Genomic DNA, 21,913 nt, shown 5'->3' with positions numbered 1-21,913 from the left:
GTAGATATCCCAAGAGGCTCAGCACTCCCATTCATTATTAATTGCTTAGGTGATCGAGAATGAAGGGGGCGGTGCTGCACTTTTTTTTTTTTTTAAAGGGTGTTTTACTTAAAAAAAAACACTTTTTTTTGTAATGTAAAGTAAAAATTCTGAGTTTAGGTACACTTTAAGTGCTCACTTACAGTGTGTAGTCCATTCTCTAACACAGTCCCTGATCTATATAAAAAGGTTATGAGAAGAGGTGAGGGGAGGGTGAAGGAGCTTGGCCATTACAGACAGTAATTAGACACGCCCTGAATAAGAGAAGGCTATGATGTGTAAAAAGGAAAGGGACTGTGCTAAGGAAATTGATCTTCCTGCTGCAGTCAAACATTCATTGTAAGTGATTAAAAATAATTTATTATTATTATTATTAATAAACAGGATTTATATAGCGCCATCATATTTTGCAGTGCTGTACATTAACCTCCTGGGTGGTTCATTTCTGATTGGATTTCAATGTCTAAAAGCGGTACATTGTCTTTAATGAAATTTTATTTTTCATTGCAGGCCTGTAATTCTTAAGCATAACTCACGAAATATGTCCAATATTTAATAAATGTAATAAAGAAATTTAAATAAAAAAACACAAAAATCTGTTAAAACAAGGGTGCATAAAAATAGTGAAACCTGTAATACAACTGTACAGTAGCATATATAATATATATATAATAATTACTTTGTATTGAATCCAATAAAATTCTCGCCACGCTCCCGCACGCACAGACGTCACTGGAAACTCTCGGGGAGTCAGCGCACTCCCTGGGGACAGATCGAAGCAAGAGGCCAGAGCATGGCAGGACCCTGGAGGACACCAATGGGACCAGGTAAGTCTTTAGTTTTTTTAGCTCCCCTGGTTGGGGATACTGCTATCAGCTGTTTCTTTCCCCGAGCCGCACTTGGGCTTACTGCTCAGGAGGTTAAATAGGGGTTCCAAATCACAGACAGACACAGAAGGAGGATTCTGCCCAGAAGAGCTTACACTCTAGGAGGTGGGGAAGTAACACACAATAGGAGGTGAGATATAGAGTGATAGGAAGTTGTGAGAGTTTCAAAAGACAGAAAACAGGTATGCAAGTTTAAAAAATGTGTTTTGAGTTATGCAAAGGGAATCATGGCACAATATTAATAAAACATTTGCCCTGCATTTTGTTGAGGTGGTGACAGGTTCTCTTCAAGCATCTCCAGCCCAGTGACAGCCGCCAAGCTTGTTTTTTTTTTTTTTTCTAGCGGGGCCAGTCACGTGGCCCACTGACGTCTAGCCCGATCACATGACTTACACGTCACGGAAGGTCCTTCAGCCAGATGAGAAGTTAGGGCTCTGAGTGTGCGGCTGATGGTGCGCTGCATCCTGTCACCGACAAGCTGCCGACCTATAACTATACACCCCGGCTTGTCATAGGAAAGGACGTGCAGTCAGGCCGCCGTATAATCCCGGGCAATAATAGAGGAGTTGTTGGCCGGGGTAGCCGCCCCGTGACATGGCGGATATGCGGCGTGTGGATGTGTGACAGGTAAACACACGTGTGTAGCGCGGGGTGCCCGAGTGACGTAGAGACTTTCTTGTGGCCATTGCTGACAGGCGAGCAGCCGGAATCCTGCCTCTCCCCGACCAGCGGCCATCATGGCGGGCGGAGGAGGTCAGGGCTGCGAAGGGAGCAGCCAGAGCGAACGTGACCGGCAGTACTGCGAGCTGTGCGGGAAGATGGAGAACCTGCTGCGCTGCGGCCGCTGTCGGAGCTCGTTCTATTGCAGTAAGGAGCACCAGCGGCAGGACTGGAAGAAGCACAAGCTGGTGTGTAAGGGAAGCCCGGGGGCCGCCAACTGCAGCGAGCTCAAGCAGCCGGCAGCCGGCAAGCAGCGGGAAGTGGTGGTCGGAGGGGCCACTCTGAGGGCCATTAAAGAGGAGGACTACACCCAGAAATCAGGGGAGGCCTGCGGGAGCGGCGCTGCCCGAGGAGGCGGCACGGAGCGGCCCAATGGGCACAGCAAGCCGCCCTTACAGAAGCTGGCCCTGGAGTACATCATCCCCTGCATGAACAAGCATGGCATCTGTGTGCTGGACGACTTCCTGGGCCAGGACATGGGGGACCGGATAGAGTGTGAGGTTCGGGCCCTGCACAGCACCGGCCGCTTCACCGACGGACAGCTCGTCAGCCAGAAGAGCGACTCCTCGCGGGACATCCGCGGAGACCAGATCACCTGGGTGGAGGGCAAGGAGGCGGGGTGCAAGGCCATCGGTCACCTGATGAACGGCATGGACGACCTGATCCGCCACTGCGGCACCAAACTGGGCAACTTCAGGATAAACGGCAGAACCAAGGTGGGAGCCTGGCACTGCCATGGCACTGTATATGTATTGTGTACTTCACTTGGCATTATGATGGATTGGAGGAATGAATGGACTGCATACCAAGCCACACATATTCATTGGCACTGCCACAACACATAGCACAATTCAGTGGTGTGATGGGGCACTTAGGATCATGTGAGCAAAGATTATTCCTCTCTCATCACTACTTTTTTTTTTACTTTGCAAAAAATGTTTATTTATATAAGTCTGTTATACAGGTTCCTCACCCACACGGTTTGCAGATCAGTCTCTCCAGATATACCCAAGCTGGCCTGGCAACTACACTGGTGTCACCCCTCAGAGCCCTCTTATAGATCCAGAGAGGAAACAGTCATTGGACAGACAATAGGAAGCTTCCTTGTGATGTAGGAATACAAATGGAAGAGAATACCTAGATCATGTGACTGCGGATTTAGGTAAGTAAAGTGAGCATTTAGGTGAAGCCCCCTCATGCCAGATCTGCTTTAGGGGAGGTTCAGACCAGTCCCTGGCACTTTGCAAACACTCATACCACAGCGCTGATTCTTAAAGATCCAACATCTGCACATGTGATGGCAGGGGGCTTTACCGGTACCACTTACTGCTGCTACAGGGAGAGCCTACTGTGTGTCATGTGATAGGAGGCAGTGGTTCCTGGTGTGGGAAAGATGTAAACCTACTACAACCTTGGTGTGAACCTAACCTTACAGTGAAATTTGTCCCCCGCATTGTCACCCTACCCAAAAGGATGGGTGAATATAATGATCTTTTCATTATAGAGTAAAAAAAAAAAAAAAAACATGCAAAAAGCGGTAACCTCCAGCCACACTCAGGGTAGCTAAAAACAATAAAAAAAAAGCACACTTCCCTTGTCCATCGCTTCCCCAGGCGTCCTGCCCAATGGATCTCATCCTCGGGCGGTGTTCTTTTCCTCCGATCTTCAGCCAGGTAATGCAGTGATGCTCCCCAGTGACGTCGGTGCATGCATCCGTGCGGGCGGGAGGCGCAGCAAGGCATTCAAATAATTTTGTATTGGATTCAATACAAAATAGCTCTATTGAGTCCAATACAAAAACACAGTGTACCTTGGTTTAAGTTCCCAATCCGTTCCAGATCCTTGGACTTATACCAAAGAGGACTTATAACAAACAAATTTTTCTTATTAGAAATAAAAGAAAAATTAGTAATCTGTTCCCATGAAAAAAATTCTATTGTTATTAGCATAATATACATTGATGGGGCTGTATTGAATAATTTAAACACTGCCTAATACTAAAATATATAAATACAAAATCAATTAGATGAAATAAATTAAAATGTAACCTCCCTTTACCTTGCTGAGAAAAGTCGAGTGCCTACTAGGATGGCCCTGAGAAGGGAGGAGGAGGAGATGTTATGTAATTCACATAGAGTTATAGTGCGGGTTGTTCACTGAATGGTGGCAACTGGCATACTGATGCTCGTGGGCAGTCGTGGCTTTGTCTCGAGAGAGGTAAATAAGAGTAGCGCGCTGTGTTATGAATAATTTTGACCCATACAAGTTCTAGAACAAAGGTTATATACCAAGCAAGATTTTTTGTGTCCAAACATGACTTTTACCAAGTTGGACTTATTCCAAAGCAGACTTATACGGAGGTACCACTGTAATAATATATATTATGCAGCTACTGTACAGTTATATTACAGTTTTCAGTATTTTTTTACACCCTTGTTTTAACAGTTTTATTTCAAGTTTATTATTAATTTTTTTTTTTAAATATTGGAAATATTTTGGTGAGTTCTGCCTAAGAATTATAGGCCTACAATGAAAAATGAATTTCCATGCAAAACAATATAACGCTTTTAGCATAAAAAAACGGACAGCATGAAAACGCCAGGGAGGGTAATAATAAGAAGAACTTGATCTTTGGAAAGATTAGTCTTCTCTTAGAAACATCTGTAAACAGAACTAAGCCTAACAATACTCACCTGTCCCTTTGCCATTGTACGGAGCCATCATCATCTTCCTTTGTCTTGTTGGGATTTTTGGCCATCTCGATTGTTCAGGACGATGTAACTCCAGCATAGGCACCTAAGAGTTCATTCAGTCCCAGCATCCGCAAAAGAAGTTGGGATGTTCTGGGTATCCTGAAAAGAAGAGCTGCACATTCACAGCTAAGCTATGACCGCAGAAGTGAGCGATCAGACAAGAAGGATTATTTCAGAAGGTACATTGCCTGTTCCTTTCTGCAATAAAAGCCTTTCCTGGCCTCAAATATTAAGTGTGTTAGTGTTAGTTCCTCAGTACTTGCTAGCAGAGAAGTTTTTTTTTTCTTATTGCAGAGGAGAGACGTAAGGTTTCTTACCTGCCTGCTAGAGTACAATGAGCTGCACATATCGTCATACATTCTCAGCATATCTGTATGGGAGGGTGGGTTAAAGTGTACATAAACATTCTGTGATATGTTTTCCTGTGGTGTTTTTGGTTTACATACAAATTACCATCTGTGCTTATTTTAAAATCTCATCCACAGCCAGCCATTTCCAATGGCCGAGGATGCTGAAACTGGATGAAAACCAGGGGAAGAAATCGGTGCTACTGAGGGAGCCCCACTTTAAACTGATATGTGGCATTATTGCATAGGAAGTGGTGTTAGGATGAGGCTTTCTAACAAATAATAAATAAAGAGCAGGGCTTGACTTTCAAGTGAGAGCTTAGGTCTGCTTATTTTACGAAAGCTGAGGCTTTCCAAGTGAATTCAGCTCCGTTATCTCTTTGGTCTTCTGTATCAGAAGTACGGTCAGCGGTGACATGTAAAGCAAAGCTCTGCTGACTACACTTGTAGAGGCAATCTTCGCGTATAATTTATATGACAGCCTGGCGGTGCTGAGTGTCTTACAGGTTCTTGGCATCCTATTAGGCTGAAGGCGCAGCCCCAACCTCTGGTGCTAAATGTTACCTTATGATCAGTTATTGTAAGTATAATGGCAGTTGAAGTAGCAAGCATTCTGTTCCTGAAGTAGTTGTCCTTCCTTCCTGATTAGTGTTATTGGGTAACCTTACCTAGCCAAAACTTTTCGAGTAGAATTCGATTAAAAGTTAACACCCACCTTATGGTCTGGATTATAGCTTCAGATGCTAGGCATCAGGATTATTACTGTCGTCTTCCCAGGAAATCTGAGGTTCCTAAATCATAAAATGTAAACTACTGTACAGGATGACATTCTTGTGGGATTTGGGAGCCTTGGCGTTCTAGAAGATGACCCAGTGACATCATAATAGCTTAGACAGACACGTTAGAATTTTAGGGTCTAAAAGTTTTGTATGATATTATTGTTACTTTTGTGCTTTAATCTAGCGTGTTTTTTATTTTTTTTTTTTTTCCTATATTTGGGGGATAAGAGGGCCAGGTAATAAGTTGGCTGTGCAAGCTACGCATTGAAACATTTCTAAGCTTGTAAAACACCTCACACGTGGGGCAGCAGAAGAGGTACTAAATCACATCATTGCAAGTTTTTTTGTTTTTTCAATAAATTTTTATTTTCCAATAAGTTTACAATACAAAATAAACCATACAGACCGAAAACGGGAGAATCCGTATTAGACTGAAATATCAATGAAAAAAAACATGAAACATACAGGATAATTGCATCTGGTAATCATAGCGGACCTCTCGATCTTCCTGGGCAAACAATACACATAAAAATATAAAAACAAAAGTATTGACAATCAGATATACAAACCACTAGGAGGGCAAACCTAAAACAACCCCAAAAATAAAGTGGTCCACGCTTTCAGACAGCTTGTAATATATACCAGTATAAAAGTATTATATAGAGGGCAAGTTCAATAAAAAATGTACATGCCAAGGTTCCCATATCGCAGAAAACCTTTCCTGGTTGTCATTTAGAATACTAGACAATTTTTCGTTTAGAAATGTGCAATATCACTTCATGGTACGGGAGAACCTGTTGTTTCCAATATTTAGCTATAGTCTGCTTTGCTGCCAAAAGTAATTGAGTACATAACTTGAATTGGGTTCCCGTTAAAATGGCAGGTTTAAAGTGTAATAGGGCTATCCAAGGATTTCTGCACATACACTTGTTAAATAAGGTCCCCAACAGTCGAAAAACCCGACCCCAAAATCTGATCACCGATGGGCAGGACCACCAATTATGCAGGTCTGTGCCCATCTCCTGGCATCCCCCATAGCACAGTCCAGTATCTGCCTGGGATATGTGTTTCATGCACACTGGAACCATGTACCATCTCATCATGACTTTAAGAGCAGCTTCCATTATTAGAACATTAGTTGAGCACTTAGAAATTCGTCTCCAATTTTCAAGCCCCTCTGTCAGATTTTGTGCTTCCTAGGTCACGTTCCCATTGAATCTTTTATAAATGTTGTGATGCCCTAGATATCTGGTTGAGTTTTGAGTAAAGAATAGAGATTTGCTGAGGACACATATGCTCAAACACTGTCAGTTTGGGCGTACTAGTGGAACCCTGAATCAGAATGTTTATCCAGTGCCGGAGTTGCATATGTCTGAAGAATTCCCTCCCTGGTACCTCATGAAGCGAGCCTGTTTCTTCTTAGCTTACCATACCTGATCTGCTCAATAATGAATAAACAGTATCGTATTTATGTTTCGGCCACCAGTCAAAAGCCTTGGCAGATTCCAACCCCGGATGAAAGTGGATTATGTTGAATGGGCAGGAGGGGAAGTAAATAGACAATAAATCGTCTGAATGTCTTACTCCATCCCACACCCTAAATACCTGTTGCAAGTGTACACTAAGGGACTGAGGACAGAGCTTGTGAGGGAGCCATGGGATGGAGGCTATGGCCACCAGATAATTTAGCTCCGACTCTAACGTATTGCAAGCTTTAACAATTATATAATGCTGTGCTGATCTGAGCATTGCGTGCAACACATTTAGACTGTGATTGGAATTCTTTCCATGGCTTGTGCATCATCAGGAGAGTAATACTAGCACTGCTCAGACACTTGGTATAACACAGGTGTTGGGTGTGTTGTTTTCCAATGTGATTGTTTGCCATCAGCCCCCGGGTTGCTTTACTTTTTTTGAAAATCTGCATCAAGAGTAATAAGAGCACCACTCTTTAAAATATCACTCATTGAAGGCACCTTTCGGTTGGCAGCCATGGATTGTGGGATGGAAGATCAGAGAGATGCAGAGAGTAGGGAATTCGGCTTTTGTTTGTGGTTCATTTACTTTAATGATCAACATCTTTATATAACTCCATCTTACTGGAGTGCAAGGATCCCACTGGATATGTCATTGTACTTCATGTTCTAGTAGTCTGTGTTTCTCATGGTGTTCTCTCCAGCACCCACAGAACCTTTTTTTATAACCAAAAACAAAGCTGAGGCCTTGTGAAGATTTTGCACTGGAGGGATGATATTACAGGAAGTGAGGTGCTAAGTGACTTGTCTCTTTTCTGATCATCATTATCTTGGTATTGTTGCTGTTCATGCTCCTTGACTTACCAGGATCTTATCTGAGCTCTTCTGATGGTGATGGGTCTTGGGCTACGTACACACGAGCAATTTTATTGTTGGAAACGAATGACTATAAGTCATCTAATAATTGTTAACAAAAAACATACAACAGGCCAACGATGAACTGGAAACAAACGACTGTCCCGACAGATCTAATTGGGCGATGATCATTCGCTATCTATTGTGTGTACACTCGTGTATTGTTCATGGATTTTTCTGCAGTATACTTTCTTTGGTACACGTCACTTCCTGCATCGTTCAAATGATCGTATCTAGTGTGTGGAAAGTATTGGTGGATTATCTTTGAATGATCGTATCGTTTCAGCATGTACAGAATTATGAACTATACACGATCGTTTAAAATAATTGTTGATCTGTCGTTGATGGTTCATTTTCCAACGATAATTATTGCACTTGTGTACCTAGCTTTTGGGTGGGTTGAAGTTTTCTGTTTAGACTTGTGCTAGAGTTTTCCCTAGCATTTGGCATTAATGCTTCCTCCTTTCATGTCCTTTCTGCAGGCTGGGGATTTTCTTATTTTAGCTTTTGCATATATTGAACATAGTGATCTTTTTATGTCAGTTTTTCTACCTAATGCTGTTCATGTCTTTTCAACAAGTTTGGGGTTGCATTGCTATAGGGATGAATAGACTCTGGGAATCATGTCAGCAAGGATTGCATTAGGACCATCCACCCTGATGAACACCCAGAGGTCAGCGCTGGACCACACGGACATATACAATGTGTGCAAATATGAATTACTTTAAATAGGAGTAGGTTCCCTTTGGAAGCTCTGGAAGGGTCATATAGGGATTCCTGAAAAGATAAACAGAATTCTTTGACACTAATCTGTTCAGAGGAAAAATGGTGCTTTATATGTTGTTTTTTTTTTGTGGTGGGGGGGTTTAGACCACACTTTGGTAACTCTACCAAAGTGTTTTAAGCAACGTGGCTTTTAAAAAAAAAAAAATATTATTATTACCTTGGGTTAACATGCATTGCATTTCTTTGTTTTAGTGGACTGGCAGTGCCACCTTAACACACACCAAAATGTTTACCTAAATTGTGCAAATGTTACCTTTCTTTATCTAATCAGCAGATGACATAAGAAAACAGGGATTAGTTATTTTGGCTTTTACAATACTGGATAACAAATGGGTAATCACATCATTTTACTAGAGCCTTGCATGGTATGACATTTTCATTCAGACACGTGTTAATACAACGAATGGTAACACATGCAATAGTAAGATGCGTTGGGGCACTCAAGCTCACTATGCTCTACATTTTTGTGTGGTTTGGTATGTTGGTTCCTATTTAATAAACGTATGGCAGGTCACAGTTCAAGTTGGAGTAAAGTCTTACTTTACCAAATAGAACCTGTAACTTGATAGATATTCTTCCCATATGTTTATAGTCGGCCATAGCAACTGCTGTGTAACTAGCTACTAAAAAAGAAAAACATAGCTGCCTCAATTTTTTGCCACAAAATCCTGTGTGCCATAGAATAGTCCTAATGGTGTTATAGCGGACTTAGTTAGGTCCATAAATATTTAGACAGACAACATTTTTCTAATTTTGGTTTTGTACATTACCACAATTAATTTTAAATGAAAAAATTCGGATGCAGTTGAACTGCAGACTTTCAGCTTTAATTCAGTGGGTTGAACAAAAAGCCTTTTTTTAACAGTCACTTCATTTTAGGGGCTCAAAAGTAATTGGACAAATTAAAAAGCTGAAAATAAAATGCTCATTTCTAATACTTGGTTGAAAACCCTTTGCTGGCAATGACAGCCTGTAGTCTTGAACTCATGGACATCACCAGATGCTGGGTTTCCTCCTTTTTAATGCTCTGCCAGGCCTTTACTGCAGCGACTTTCAGTTGCTGTTTGTTTGTGGGCCTTTCTGTCCGAAGTTTATTCTTCAACAAGTGAAATGCATGCTCAATTGGGTTCAGATCAGGTGACTGACTTGGCCATTTAAGAATATTCCACTTCTTTGCTTTGATAAACTCCGGGGTTGCTTTGGCTGTATGTTTTGGGTCATTGTCCATCTGTAATATGAAATGCCTCCCAATCAATGTGACTCCATTTAGCTGAATTTAAGCAGACAGTATGACTCTGAACACCTCAGAATTCATTCTGCAGCTTCTGTCCTGTGTCACATCATGGATAAACACTAGTGTCCCAGTGCCACTGGCAGCCATGCACCCCCAAGCCATCACACTGTTTCATTTAAAAATAATTGTGGTAATGTACAGAACCAAAATTCAAAAAAAGTTGTCTCTGTCCAAATATTTATGGACCTAAGTGTAGATACAAATAATCAGACTGTATTGATCAGCTGATCCGTGAACCCGACTGCTACTTTCTACCTGCAGCCTAATCCCAACTCCAGATAACAACATTAATATAGACATCAGAAATCTCATCTTAATATATTATTGTTACTTTCTTCATTCATTGAAGTTTTTGATCATTTCCTGTCTGTGACTTTTTAAAGACGGGAAGTGCCGGTAAAGCTCTCCATTGTGCACCCAAACAGAAATAAAATAATCAGGGAGGAGGCAAAATTTAAAGCTCATTTGAAGCTACTTTTTTTTCTGCCAGTTATGCAATCAGGCTGCATAACAAGCAAAGAATGTGGCGCTGCCCTGTGTTGGCATACAGTGCAGAGCGGGATTACAGCAGTCTGACACCCCTGGCATACAGTGCTCCCGGTGATCCGATTATTGGTAGTGCTGTCAGTGCAGAGCAGCCTTCATAGTGATATCTACACACAGTATACACCAAATTCTGGTATACAATCAGTAAAACATTGGGAGGTTCTGATTAGCCTGATAAATCAATACCATGTTGTTGTTCTATCAGTCTGTATTACTAACATTTGAAGATTCCTTGGTGTTCAGATGTCATTTTAGAATTGTTTCTCACTATTACCAATACTAGAATTTTGGTGTCTTTTATATGTTGTAATTTCTTTATACAGGCAATGGTGGCTTGTTACCCCGGCAAAGGAACAGGCTACGTGCGACATGTTGACAACCCTAATGGAGATGGAAGATGCGTTACTTGTATATACTATCTGAATAAAAACTGGGATGCAAAGGTATGTAACATTTTTCTTAGCCCTTTTTTGTAGTTTGTTTTGAAAGAACCTTTTGCTTTCATTACAAAACATGGTGATCCTGCCCTCAGGATTCTGATTTAGGCACCTAATTTTAGGAAGACAACACCCTGCCCCTGTTTCCAGTTGTTAGCCAATATGTTGCAGTTGAGTAACCTGCACTGAAAAATAAGGCTTAAAAGCAATTTTCCTCAGAAAGTCTTTTGTACCATTCCATCTTAAGGTGCAACATCTTCCTTTTCTTCTTCCTCCCTATTATCTTTAGCCATCTTGACAAGCTGTTCCGTGATGATGTAACTCCCATGTGGGACTTCATTGATTCCCTGCATGTTCAAGGGAAGCCAGGATTATTAGGTTTCAGTGGCAACCACTGCTGAGCAGCTCAGCAAAGTTTGATAGGTGGGCAGTGATTCAACAGATAAGAACAGTTGGGGACATTGTCCCTTTCTGCAGTAAACACATGCTGGATTATACATTTTTCAAAGTAGGAATTTAGTTTCACTTTAAAAACCTAATAATGTCACCATGTCCTACGATTGCCAATCATGAACGTTTTGGTTTCTCCTAGGTAGTTGCCATATTGCAGTGCTCAACCCAGAAATTTTTTTAAGCCGGGTGGGAGGAAATTGTAGGCGGGTGGTAGCCCCTGTATTGTGACCAAACTCTTTAGTAACCACCCAAAAACAGCCGGGTTGGTGCTGAAAAGTGCCGGGTGGTGCGCCCAGCTAAAAGGGCCTGGGGAGAACCCTGATATTGGTACAGTTTATTTAAGAAAAGAAGATATAAGATATTTTGTAAGTGTTGTGAATTCAGCAAGTGCAGCTCTATAGTTAATACTGCTTGTATGCCTTTACCAAAATACCTGGAGGCTGCTATATGTACAACTTTTCAGTGCAAAAACTGCCTGTGCCATGTAATGATTTATTTATACCTGTACTGATATTAAGCTTCACACAACTGAGCTCCACTCTTTGGATAAGGTTTTGTGCTATCTTGGGATCCTGATTGTACTGTTAAAAAGAAAAGCAAGCAACTGTTTTGAGTGTATTGTTTTGCAAGTGTATTTTATCTCCACCCTTTTTTTTTTTTTTTCTTGTTCAGGAAAATGGTGGGGTTTTAAGAATTTTCCCTGAAGGCAAATCTCAGTTTGCTGATATTGAACCAAAATTTGACCGGCTATTGTTTTTTTGGTCTGATCGTCGGAACCCTCACGAAGTTCAACCTGCCTTTGCTACAAGGTAATATGGTAAACTGTATTTTATTTTTTATTGGTTCTTTGAACATTATTATCTATTTCTGTTTAACTCCTAGTTATCTCGATAAATCTCTTTTTCTTAGCTACTTTTTTTAGACTATGAACTCATTTTCCTAAAACTTAGTATTAAGATGAATTTAAAAAAAAAATTGTAGCTCTTACAATAAAATTTTGCCTTCCGCCATTTCACTTGGTATGATATGAGAGTGTTAGGAGGCTCCTAATTTCCCCACGTTTTTCAATGACATACTATGCAGTATGTCACATACTATACAGCGATTATCACTGAAACCCATCCTATTTTACTAACCCCCACCCTCTCAAAAAACACCTCCCCAGATGAAGCTGCCACTATGTTAAACCACTCTCTTTGCTTTGGCTTTGGATAAAGTTTCCCCTGCCACCTTCCGCTACCCCCGCCCTGCCAACCCTGACAAAACAACCACACCAAACAGATACAAAAGACGTTTCGTGCAGCTGAGCGCCAGTGGAGAAAATCTGGCCTCAGCGCTGACTTCATGGACTACAAAGCCAAGCTACAAAGCTTTAACACAGAGCTCACTGTCACCAAGCAAAATTATTTCTGCGCAGTAATTTCCTCTCAAGCTTCCAACCAACGCAACATCTTTACAATTGGCCCCTTCCTAAACCCCACACCTGCTCCCCCCACAACAACCTTATCTGCCCAAGACATTGCCACCTACTTTAGAGATAAAATAGACAAAATCAGACATGATGTCTCTGCTCACCGAGCCACTCAAACCATACCCACCCCTTCCACCTGTAAATCATCACTGGCTTCCCTCAGCCCTGTTACTGTGGACAAAGTGTCTTCTTCTCTCATTATCTCCATCTACTACCTGTCCGCTCGACCCCTTTTCCCTCTGATCTACTCCGTGCCCATTCCTCCACCCTAACTGAACTCTACAACCTCTCCCTTTCTACTGGTAAAATACCCCTCAGTTTTCAAACATGCCATAATTCTCCCTATCCTAAAGAAACCCTCACTGGACCCCTCCCTACCCTCTAACTACCGTCCTATCTCCCTTCTCCCATATGTCTCCAAACTCCTTGAACGCCTTGTCTACAAAAGACTCACCCATTACCTGAGCACCAACTCTCTCCTTGACCCCCTCCATTCTGGTTTTAGAGCTGCCCATTCCACTGAAACAGCCCTTACTGGCCAATGACCTCATGAGAGCTAAGTCTCAAGGCAACTTTTCTCTGCTCCTCCTTGATCTTTCCTCTGCTTTTGACACTGTTGCTCACCCCCTTCTAATAGAAATCATGCGCTCCATTGGTATCAGTGACACTGCTCTCTCTTGGTTTGCCTCCTATCTGTCTGACCGCTCCTTTCAAGATTCTTTTAATAGTAATTCCTCCTCGCCCACTCTCCTCCCTGTTGGTGTTCCCCAAGTATCAGTCCTTGGACTGGTCCTCTTTTCTCTGTACACCTCCTCTCTCGGTAGTCTCATATCCTCCCTTGGCTTACAGTACCATCTGTATGCTGACAACACTCAAATCTATCTGTCCACCCCTGACCTGTCTCCCTCAGTCCAGGGTAAGGTCTCATGCTGCCTGTCAGCCATCTCATCATGGATGTCTGACGGATTTCTGAAACTCAACCTGGATAAAACAAAACTCATCATTCCCCCCCTCAAATTCCAAATCTCCCCCTGACATATATCTATCTGTTAACAGCACTGTTATTCTTGGTGTCACCTTTAAACCTTTCCAGGTCCTGTCACTTTCACCTACGCAACATCTTAAAAATCCGCCCCTACCTGTCCCCTGAGACCACCAAACTCCTTGTACACGCTCTTATCTTTTCGTCTGGACTACTGTAACCTCCTCCTCTCTGGTATTCCACTAACCTGACTTTCTCCTCTACAATCTATTATGAATGCTGCAGCCAGACTCATCCATCCTTCCCACCGCTCCCCTTCTGCTGCATCTCTTTGCAGATTCCTTCAATTGGCTTCCATTTCACCTTAGAATCAAATTCAAGCTCCTGTGCTTTGCCTTCAAATCCCTACACAGTTCTTGTCCCACTTACCTTTCTGACCTGGTAAAAAACTACTCCCCCTGCCGCTCTCTCCGCTCCTCCAATGACCTACTAATGACTTCCTTACTCATAACCTCATCACACGCACGGTTACAAGACTTCTCTAGAGCTGCCCCAACTCTCTGGAATGGTCTTCCTCGTCCTTTTCGGCTTGCTCCTACTTTCTGCTCATTTAAAAGAGCGCTCAAAGCCTTTTTTTTCCCAAACTTGCCTACCCATCTTCTTCTGCCTTTTGAAACCATCACTACTCCCACCATTACATATCTCTCATCTTATTGTGTGTAAATTCCCCACCTACTAGATTGTAAGCTCTTTGGGGCAGGGTCCTTTCCTCCTTTATCACTGTCTGTACTAGTCTGTCGTTTGCAACCCCTATTTAATGTACAGCGTTGCGTAATATGTTGGCCCTATATAAATTCTGTTTATTAATAGAAATAATATTATTAATATTTTATCCAAGACATATCCATTTGTTTAGTTTTTTTTTTCGTTGCAGTCTTCCCTATTACTATTACCTGGTAAAACACTGAGGCCTTGCTCCTTGTTTTCTTACCCTTTTCCTCCCTCCTTTATTACCCCTTGTTATGAAAAAACAAGGTGGAAGAGAAATTTAATACTAAATGTCAACAGTTACAACACATAACTTGCTCTATCCATGGTTCTTTCCCACATTCTCTGTTTTTAATTTCATATGTTTATGAATCCATGTGTCTTTTAGTCTTCAGATGAGGCATTGCTCTGTACATATTAAAGAAACCAAATGCTCAGCATTCTGGGTAACACTAATACATTTTCTCTTTTAAAGCATAAGTGCATAAAATAAAGCACAATTATCTTTTTCCTCTTATCCTCTTCCATCCTCCACAGATACCTTAATCTGATGGCAATAGTTCTGCTATATGTTTATATAATGCACAGCACATGCTCATTATTAGTCTTCTATAGGGTTGTGTCCCAAGGAAATAAGACTCTCGAAGTTTCCTTCCCCCTTTTGTCCCAAAACCTCTTAATAGTCCAGTAGGGATACAAATGTTTAATGTATCAGATGTTGCTGTGTTATAAAAGTTTATGAATCGTGAAGAAATCCAAATGAATAATATTGTTTTATGAATCCATCACAATATTGCCAATCCATTGCAGTTTAAAGATTTTTTTTTTTATAATATCCTCTGTAGTCATTGCGATGCCTTATCTTCACATGAAAACAGAATAATTTTGTAAATGTCACTTTAAATGGTTCCATAACTTTTCCTCTGTCATTGTAAATTGTGTTTGTTGTGTCTTTGAATTATTCCAGGTACGCAATAACTGTGTGGTATTTTGATGCGGATGAAAGGGCTCGCGCTAAAGAGAAGTATTTGACAACAGGTAACTTTTTTTTTTTTTCAGCCGATAGTTGTTTATTAACCCTTTACTTGTACAGATCGTGGCCTTGTGTATACAAAGCTTAATGAGGAAAGCTTTTCTTCATTTTCTGCTATTTGTGCTACCAGGTCACTGTGGTCTGAATGTTTTTTCCTACTGCAAGCCTTAAAAACCAGGCAGAATTTGAAGGGATATTTCTTGATGAACATAAAATGAACCGGTGCTTTGCTAGTGCACCAGGAGCGCTTGTTTAATTTGCTTTCCTTCTTGGCCACAATTTCATAACATACAATTGTGTTTGGTCTAAAAAGTGGGGAAAAAAATTCAAATCAAAACATGAAGAAAAATTTTTTAAAATTTTAAATTTTTAAAATTGTCTTTACAGAAAGTGAAGAAATGGGAATATTAGGTTGATAAAAATAATAGCAGTGTGTGACTACCTGTACATTGAATAAAAAGTTGATTGGAGAGGCAAAAACATACAAAGTCAGCTAAAAACCTGAAAGATGAGAAGAATATGTAAAGCTACCATTCAAATGAAAGAATAGCACTGTTAGAATTAGAAGACACCTATGTGAAGCCAAACTAATGGCAAGGAGCCCCAGCAAAGTCCCAATGCTGCAAAAAGACGTCAGGAAGAGGTTGTAAGGAGAGGTGTCCAAGAAACGCATTGACTGGCCTAAAGAGAAATAACACAATATTCTGTGAACTGATGCAAGCAAGATTGTTTATTTTGGGTCTAGCGCCCGCACACAGTTTGTCAGACGACCCCCAAACTCTGAATTCAAGCCATAGTACACTGTGAAGTATGGTCGCTTAGGCATCATTATTTGGGGATGTTTCCCATACTATGGTGTTAGGCCCATTTATCACATACCAAGGATCATGGTTCAATTTGAATATATTGAATTGTGGAATGTGGTCCAATCATCCTGTCTGTTTATACAGTAAATGTTTGAGTTTGTAACGAATACAGACAATGCAATTATTTTTAACAGCCTAATATTCCCTTTTTTTTACTCTGGAAAGCAATAACAAAAATAACTTGATAATTTTTTTTATGTTTAATGAATAGAACTTTTTAAAAGGATATTGAGCTTTAATCATTCATATGTATTTTAGGGTTTAAATACATTTTGATCTAGTCCAGGGCTGTCCCACTTTAGTCTTTAAGGGTTACATACAAGCCAAGATTTAATAAATGAAATAATTTTCTGACTCTTTGCAAACAATATCTTGACTGCTGTTTTTGCAAGAAATGCTGCAATTATATTTGGATCCTGCTCTTTAAGGACTAAAAGCTGGCAGGTTGTAGGGCATAGAGTAGTTTCCTAGTTAAGGCGTGTAATATTTCCCTCTGTAGTTAAAGTGCATTGCTATGACACATCAAATGCTGATAGTACTGGAATATCATATTTTTGATATTTACTTTGGGGCTAAAACACAATAGATCTACTAGATTGTAAGCTCTTCGGGGCAGGGTCTTCTCCTCCTGTATCACTGTCTGTATTAGTCTGTCATTTTCAATCCCTATTTAATGTACAGTGCTGCGTAATATGTTGGCGCTATATAAATCCTGTTTAATAATAATAATAATAATAATTGTAATTGGAGAAGAATTCTGTCTTGATTTTTCTTTACTGTGTTCCAGTTGAAGAGATTCATCCCCACTGTGTCGTAGTACTGTTGTAAATCATTTTGCAGTTTATTACATCTCAGTAATGTGGAACCACCTGATCATACCTAAATAAAAGAAGAAATCTGTCCTCATAGCCAATCACAAAAAGGAAAGACCCAGCAAACCATTCTAAGTCTTGCTGGTCTGTGGGGTGCTCACAATGTTGAACCAGATTATTCTTTAGAGTTGTGATGGCAATGAGTTCTTGTTTATTTAATCATTTCCAAATTTGTTCTTTAGGAGAGAAGTCTGTACGGATTGAGCTAAACAAGTCATCAGATGGAATTGCAAAAGAAGTCTGAAATTGGATTCGGCAGCAGTTCTTTTTTGTTCAGTTTCTGTTTTTTTGTTTTCCTTTTGTAGACAATACTTGCCAAACGGCTTGGTAACTGTGTACTTGCCGAACTTCGGCCTGTACAGTGGAGCCCCTTTCAAAGGTGTGTTATGTTGTGAATGTAAATAATGGTTAAAATGTATTATAAATCTATTTTATCTGATGTACCAAAAACTGAAAAATCACAAGTGGTCTAATGCACACGGACCAATCTTGGCAATGCTTTTATGACAAATATAAACAGACTATATATATATATATATCTGTGCATAACTGCACTCTTGAATTAAATGCTGACTTGTTTTTATTAACCTGATCTTGAATTTTTCCAGAACTAGAAAATGTATTCCGATCAATTTTATTTTGTTACAAGGTACAATGTATGAAGTAACTTAATAAAACAGGGTTCATTTCCTACACTAACGTTTTAGCACACAAACTTGCTTTATTAAAACTAACAATCCTATGTAAAACTGCCCTGACTGCCCTGAATTTCAGATGAATTTACTAATGTATTAAAAGTTTAAAGAAATATATACTGATTGGATGATCTGCTGCAAAGAACACAAGATTGTATTATTCAGTTGTCCGTTTTTAGAAATTCAAAGTGTTTAACTTGAAATAAAATAAATATTACAGACGTGTTTTGGGGAGAAAAAATGTTAATCGCTTTTACTAATATGACTGCAGAAATGTTAAAGTACACGTGTCATGGGAGAATTATGCAGATTGTCTTTACTAGTCCTCTTCTGATAAAAAGAACTATTCTGCCAGTCTGGCTTTATTATTGCAGGACCTGAGGAAAGCCAGAGACAGCTGGATGCAATGGAAGCCCCCCATAGTTCTCCCATAATGAATGTCCTTTACAAATATGTGACTGAAACTATATTCAAGAACTGTGTGCATACAATTTATAGTGAAATATTTTACTGGCATGTTCAACTTGAGTACATATTAACAATTGTGGTTGTATACTTCAGTTAATGGATAATTCATGTTCACATAAATAGCTGATATTCAGACAATAGTGCAGTCTCTTACATGAACTTTTATTCAGATTTACTGGATCAATTTTAGTCAAATACTCAAGTACCTCGAAAGTTTTTCAGTAGCAATAGATGGTATAAGTGCTGACACCATGAAATAGACTTATTTTACCTGAGCATAAATAAAGAAGGCCTCATAATATGACTCGGTGGTAGAGCCTGATTGCTAAAAATGAGACTCTGGCTTCTTGATAAACCATTTTATGTCTGTTGTCTATTTGCTATTTGTTTTGGCTTTTATTTCCTCTGTATAATTTTAGTGCTTTTGGGCTAACTTTTTCAAACAAATTTATGCAGCCAATATAACTATAGTGTTTAATAGAAGTACAGATTGAGCTTTTTAAATATGGGGTAGGAGCTTTAATTTCAATATGCCATGTTCTTTCCGGTGGTGTCCCCTGTAAGTATTTTCCACCACCAAGATTTTGGGTTGCATGACAATCCATAATCCTCAAGGATGGCTTGTAATAGATGGAACATGGCTATAAGATGCTCTGGGATAGTATTGAATCTGATCCTTATGGAAAGACACAAATCTTCTCTACTTTCATATTTAATATGTTTGGCTTTTTTCCTCCCTACTGTAGTTAGAAATCTGCATTCAATACAGGGAAAGTATTTCCCAAATTGGATTTATCTGGTTAGTAAGTGATGACCGCTATATACGCACTGGAATGCAGCTAACGGGCTTCTTGCCATGTAGCCACTGTACCACATTGAGGGAGCATTTTGACTTGCTGTCTGTGCCCTTTTGCCTGTTGAACAGCTTGGGCTGAAAGGACCTTACACTATAAAAGACCTTCTATACTGGCAGAGAATATTCGTTCTTTGCACTTCTATTTTTTCCTTAAGGAAACAAAACCCTTGAGATGCTGACCAATGAATCAATGAAAGCTGCCAGCTGAACATGTAGGATATTGGGTACAAAACACAACCCAGGGTGAGTTCCACCTAGCGTCAAGGAGTTGAAGGTCCAGCGTCTCTGTTCCAAACTAGTTCATCCTGAGGTAGTCATTCTCTAGATGTGGTCAGGGCTGATAAATTTCTCCTTTCTGGGGACCTTGCAAAGTTTAGGTAGATGAGATGGATCATCATTCACGTTTATGCTATCAAACATTAAGTGCTTTACTATCATATAACCATTTCACCTATGCAGCGAGCAGATTGTGAGCTTTTAACAGAAGGTATCCATCTCCCTGGATTTGTAAGGTGGCCATCTGGTTATCAGTTCACTTTCTCAAAAGCAGATGTTTTTTAAACCTCTGGTAGTTTGTTGTGTTTTTTTATTTCTTTTGTTTCATAGCCTGAATTAAAACATTTCATTTCTTAAGGAGTCAAGATCTCAGAAATACCGTAGTGTCCTTTATTCAATGAAGAAGATAAAGGATTCTTTATAATCCTGGTAAAGTCCTTTGTTGGATTTCACTGAAGTAACCAGCACCTGCTCTCCTGGTGGTTCTGCTATTACTGACCGGTATTTGTACTGTTATGAGGCCGCCTCTTGTTTTTCTGTTTAGTATTTACTTCTGCAGGTGGTCATATAACCCATTGGTCAAGACAGTAGGGATCTTGCCTTGTCCTAAAGATTCCTATTTTTCTTGATAAATTTGACTTTGCAGAGGTTAGACCTTTTTACATCTGCTGGCATGGTGTAACATGTTGACTATGGCACCAGCCATCTGAGGATGGAAAAGTTGGGTTTAGAGTAAAGTTGTCATAAGTACATTTAGTTTAATTCTGCTTGGAAGCTGTCAGGTCATATTATTCTGATAACACTGATATTACACATCTAACTGTGTTGCTTGTTGTATTTAATCAAAAAAAATTAAAACTTCATTTTATGTTTTTTGTTTCTTTATATCTGCTGAAAAGATTTAATAGAATGTAATAGAAATTTCTATAGTTCTAGGAATACTTGTACCTAATTAGAAAGCCCTGGCTATCCATGTGGAACCACTGATCTCTCTTTAACGGACCCACAGACCTTTGAATCTCTCCAGTCAATAAACAGGTAATGTGAGTTTTTTGGGAAGCTCTACCTCACCATTCCAGGCTGGCAGTTTGGACTTGCTTGAGGAGTTACATAGTAGGTCAAGTTGAAAAAAGACATAAGTCCATCAAGTTCAACCACTATGGAAATAAACATATCCCAGATATAAAACCCCTATAAGAAATTGTTGGTTTATTGGAAGGGAAAAAACCCCTGGTACAATTTGCTCCAACAGGAAAAAAATTCCTTGCCGATTCCATAAGGCAATCGGATGTTCCCTAGATCAATGGTCATTGTTTTTTTTTTTTTACTTTAAACTCTTATTACCCAGTTATATTCTGTGCTTCTAGAAAAATATCCAGCTTTTTCCTTACGCAATCTATAGTAGTTACTGAAACAAATTCCTGAGGGAGCCGATTCCACATTCCGACAAAAATGGGTCAATAGGCTTATTACAAATGCTGTATTTGGGTGCTCATTGAATCTTTTTAGCTAATGTTTGGAAAACATTTTACTACTCTATCAAGGCTAAACACCTTGAAATATGTGGACAGGACCCCACACACCTCCCCATAGTAAGACAAACATTTGCAGTTGTAGATGAGCACATCAGTGATGGGCCGTCTTCACTGGAATATTTTGTTTACAGCTATCTACCTTACGAACAGTTTAGTAGGTTTATAAGAATGCCAAAGCATCAATGTTATAGCATTCAATTCCCTATCGTTGTGTGAATCCACAACCATTTAACATTTGTATTAAGATGTGTTACTAATCAGTAGCCAGTATTCCCAATGGACCAGGTGGCAAAGCTGTTCATGTTACTCATGTTCATGTTACCAAATAGTTGTTTAACAATATGCATAGTATATAACGTACAAAATCTTTTCATGTGCTTATTGATTGCTACCTATAATATCTAATATGTTCCTTGTGGATCAGTGAAGTGAATTGCCTTGCAATGGTGAGCCTATGCTTTACATTTTGGAGATAGGTAAACAATGATGATATACCTTGTCAAATGAATTTCTTCAGAAGGAAAACTTTCAAATCCACTTGTTCCTTTCATGTAGTATGGAGACTTTGGGAACTGTGTTGGGAGGAATAAAGTGTAGTTACTCCTTTGCCATCATGAATGATTTGGGGTTGAACATTGCAACACTTTTGCATTATTCTGC

The 21,913-nt window shown here is 40.0% G+C and overlaps 1 protein-coding gene across 1 annotated transcript; it reads left to right on the top strand.

Annotated features, from left to right (window-relative positions):
* The first annotated feature begins 1,318 nt into the window (after nt 1-1,318).
* On the top strand, nt 1,319-20,589 carry EGLN1 (egl-9 family hypoxia inducible factor 1). The gene is made up of 5 exons (XM_072409394.1): nt 1,319-2,362; nt 10,865-10,984; nt 12,104-12,240; nt 15,620-15,690; nt 17,606-20,589. Exons 1-5 carry the CDS (start codon nt 1,664-1,666, stop codon nt 17,665-17,667), a joined length of 1,089 nt encoding a protein of 362 aa, XP_072265495.1. The 5' UTR covers nt 1,319-1,663; the 3' UTR covers nt 17,668-20,589.
* The last annotated feature ends 1,324 nt before the right edge of the window (nt 20,590-21,913 follow it).

Source organism: Pyxicephalus adspersus, chromosome 4 (genome assembly GCF_032062135.1).
Source record: "Pyxicephalus adspersus chromosome 4, UCB_Pads_2.0, whole genome shotgun sequence".
Taxonomy (NCBI): domain Eukaryota; kingdom Metazoa; phylum Chordata; class Amphibia; order Anura; family Pyxicephalidae; genus Pyxicephalus; species Pyxicephalus adspersus.
The sequence above is the reverse complement of the archived record's forward strand: the minus strand, read 5'-3'. Positions and strand labels throughout refer to the sequence as shown.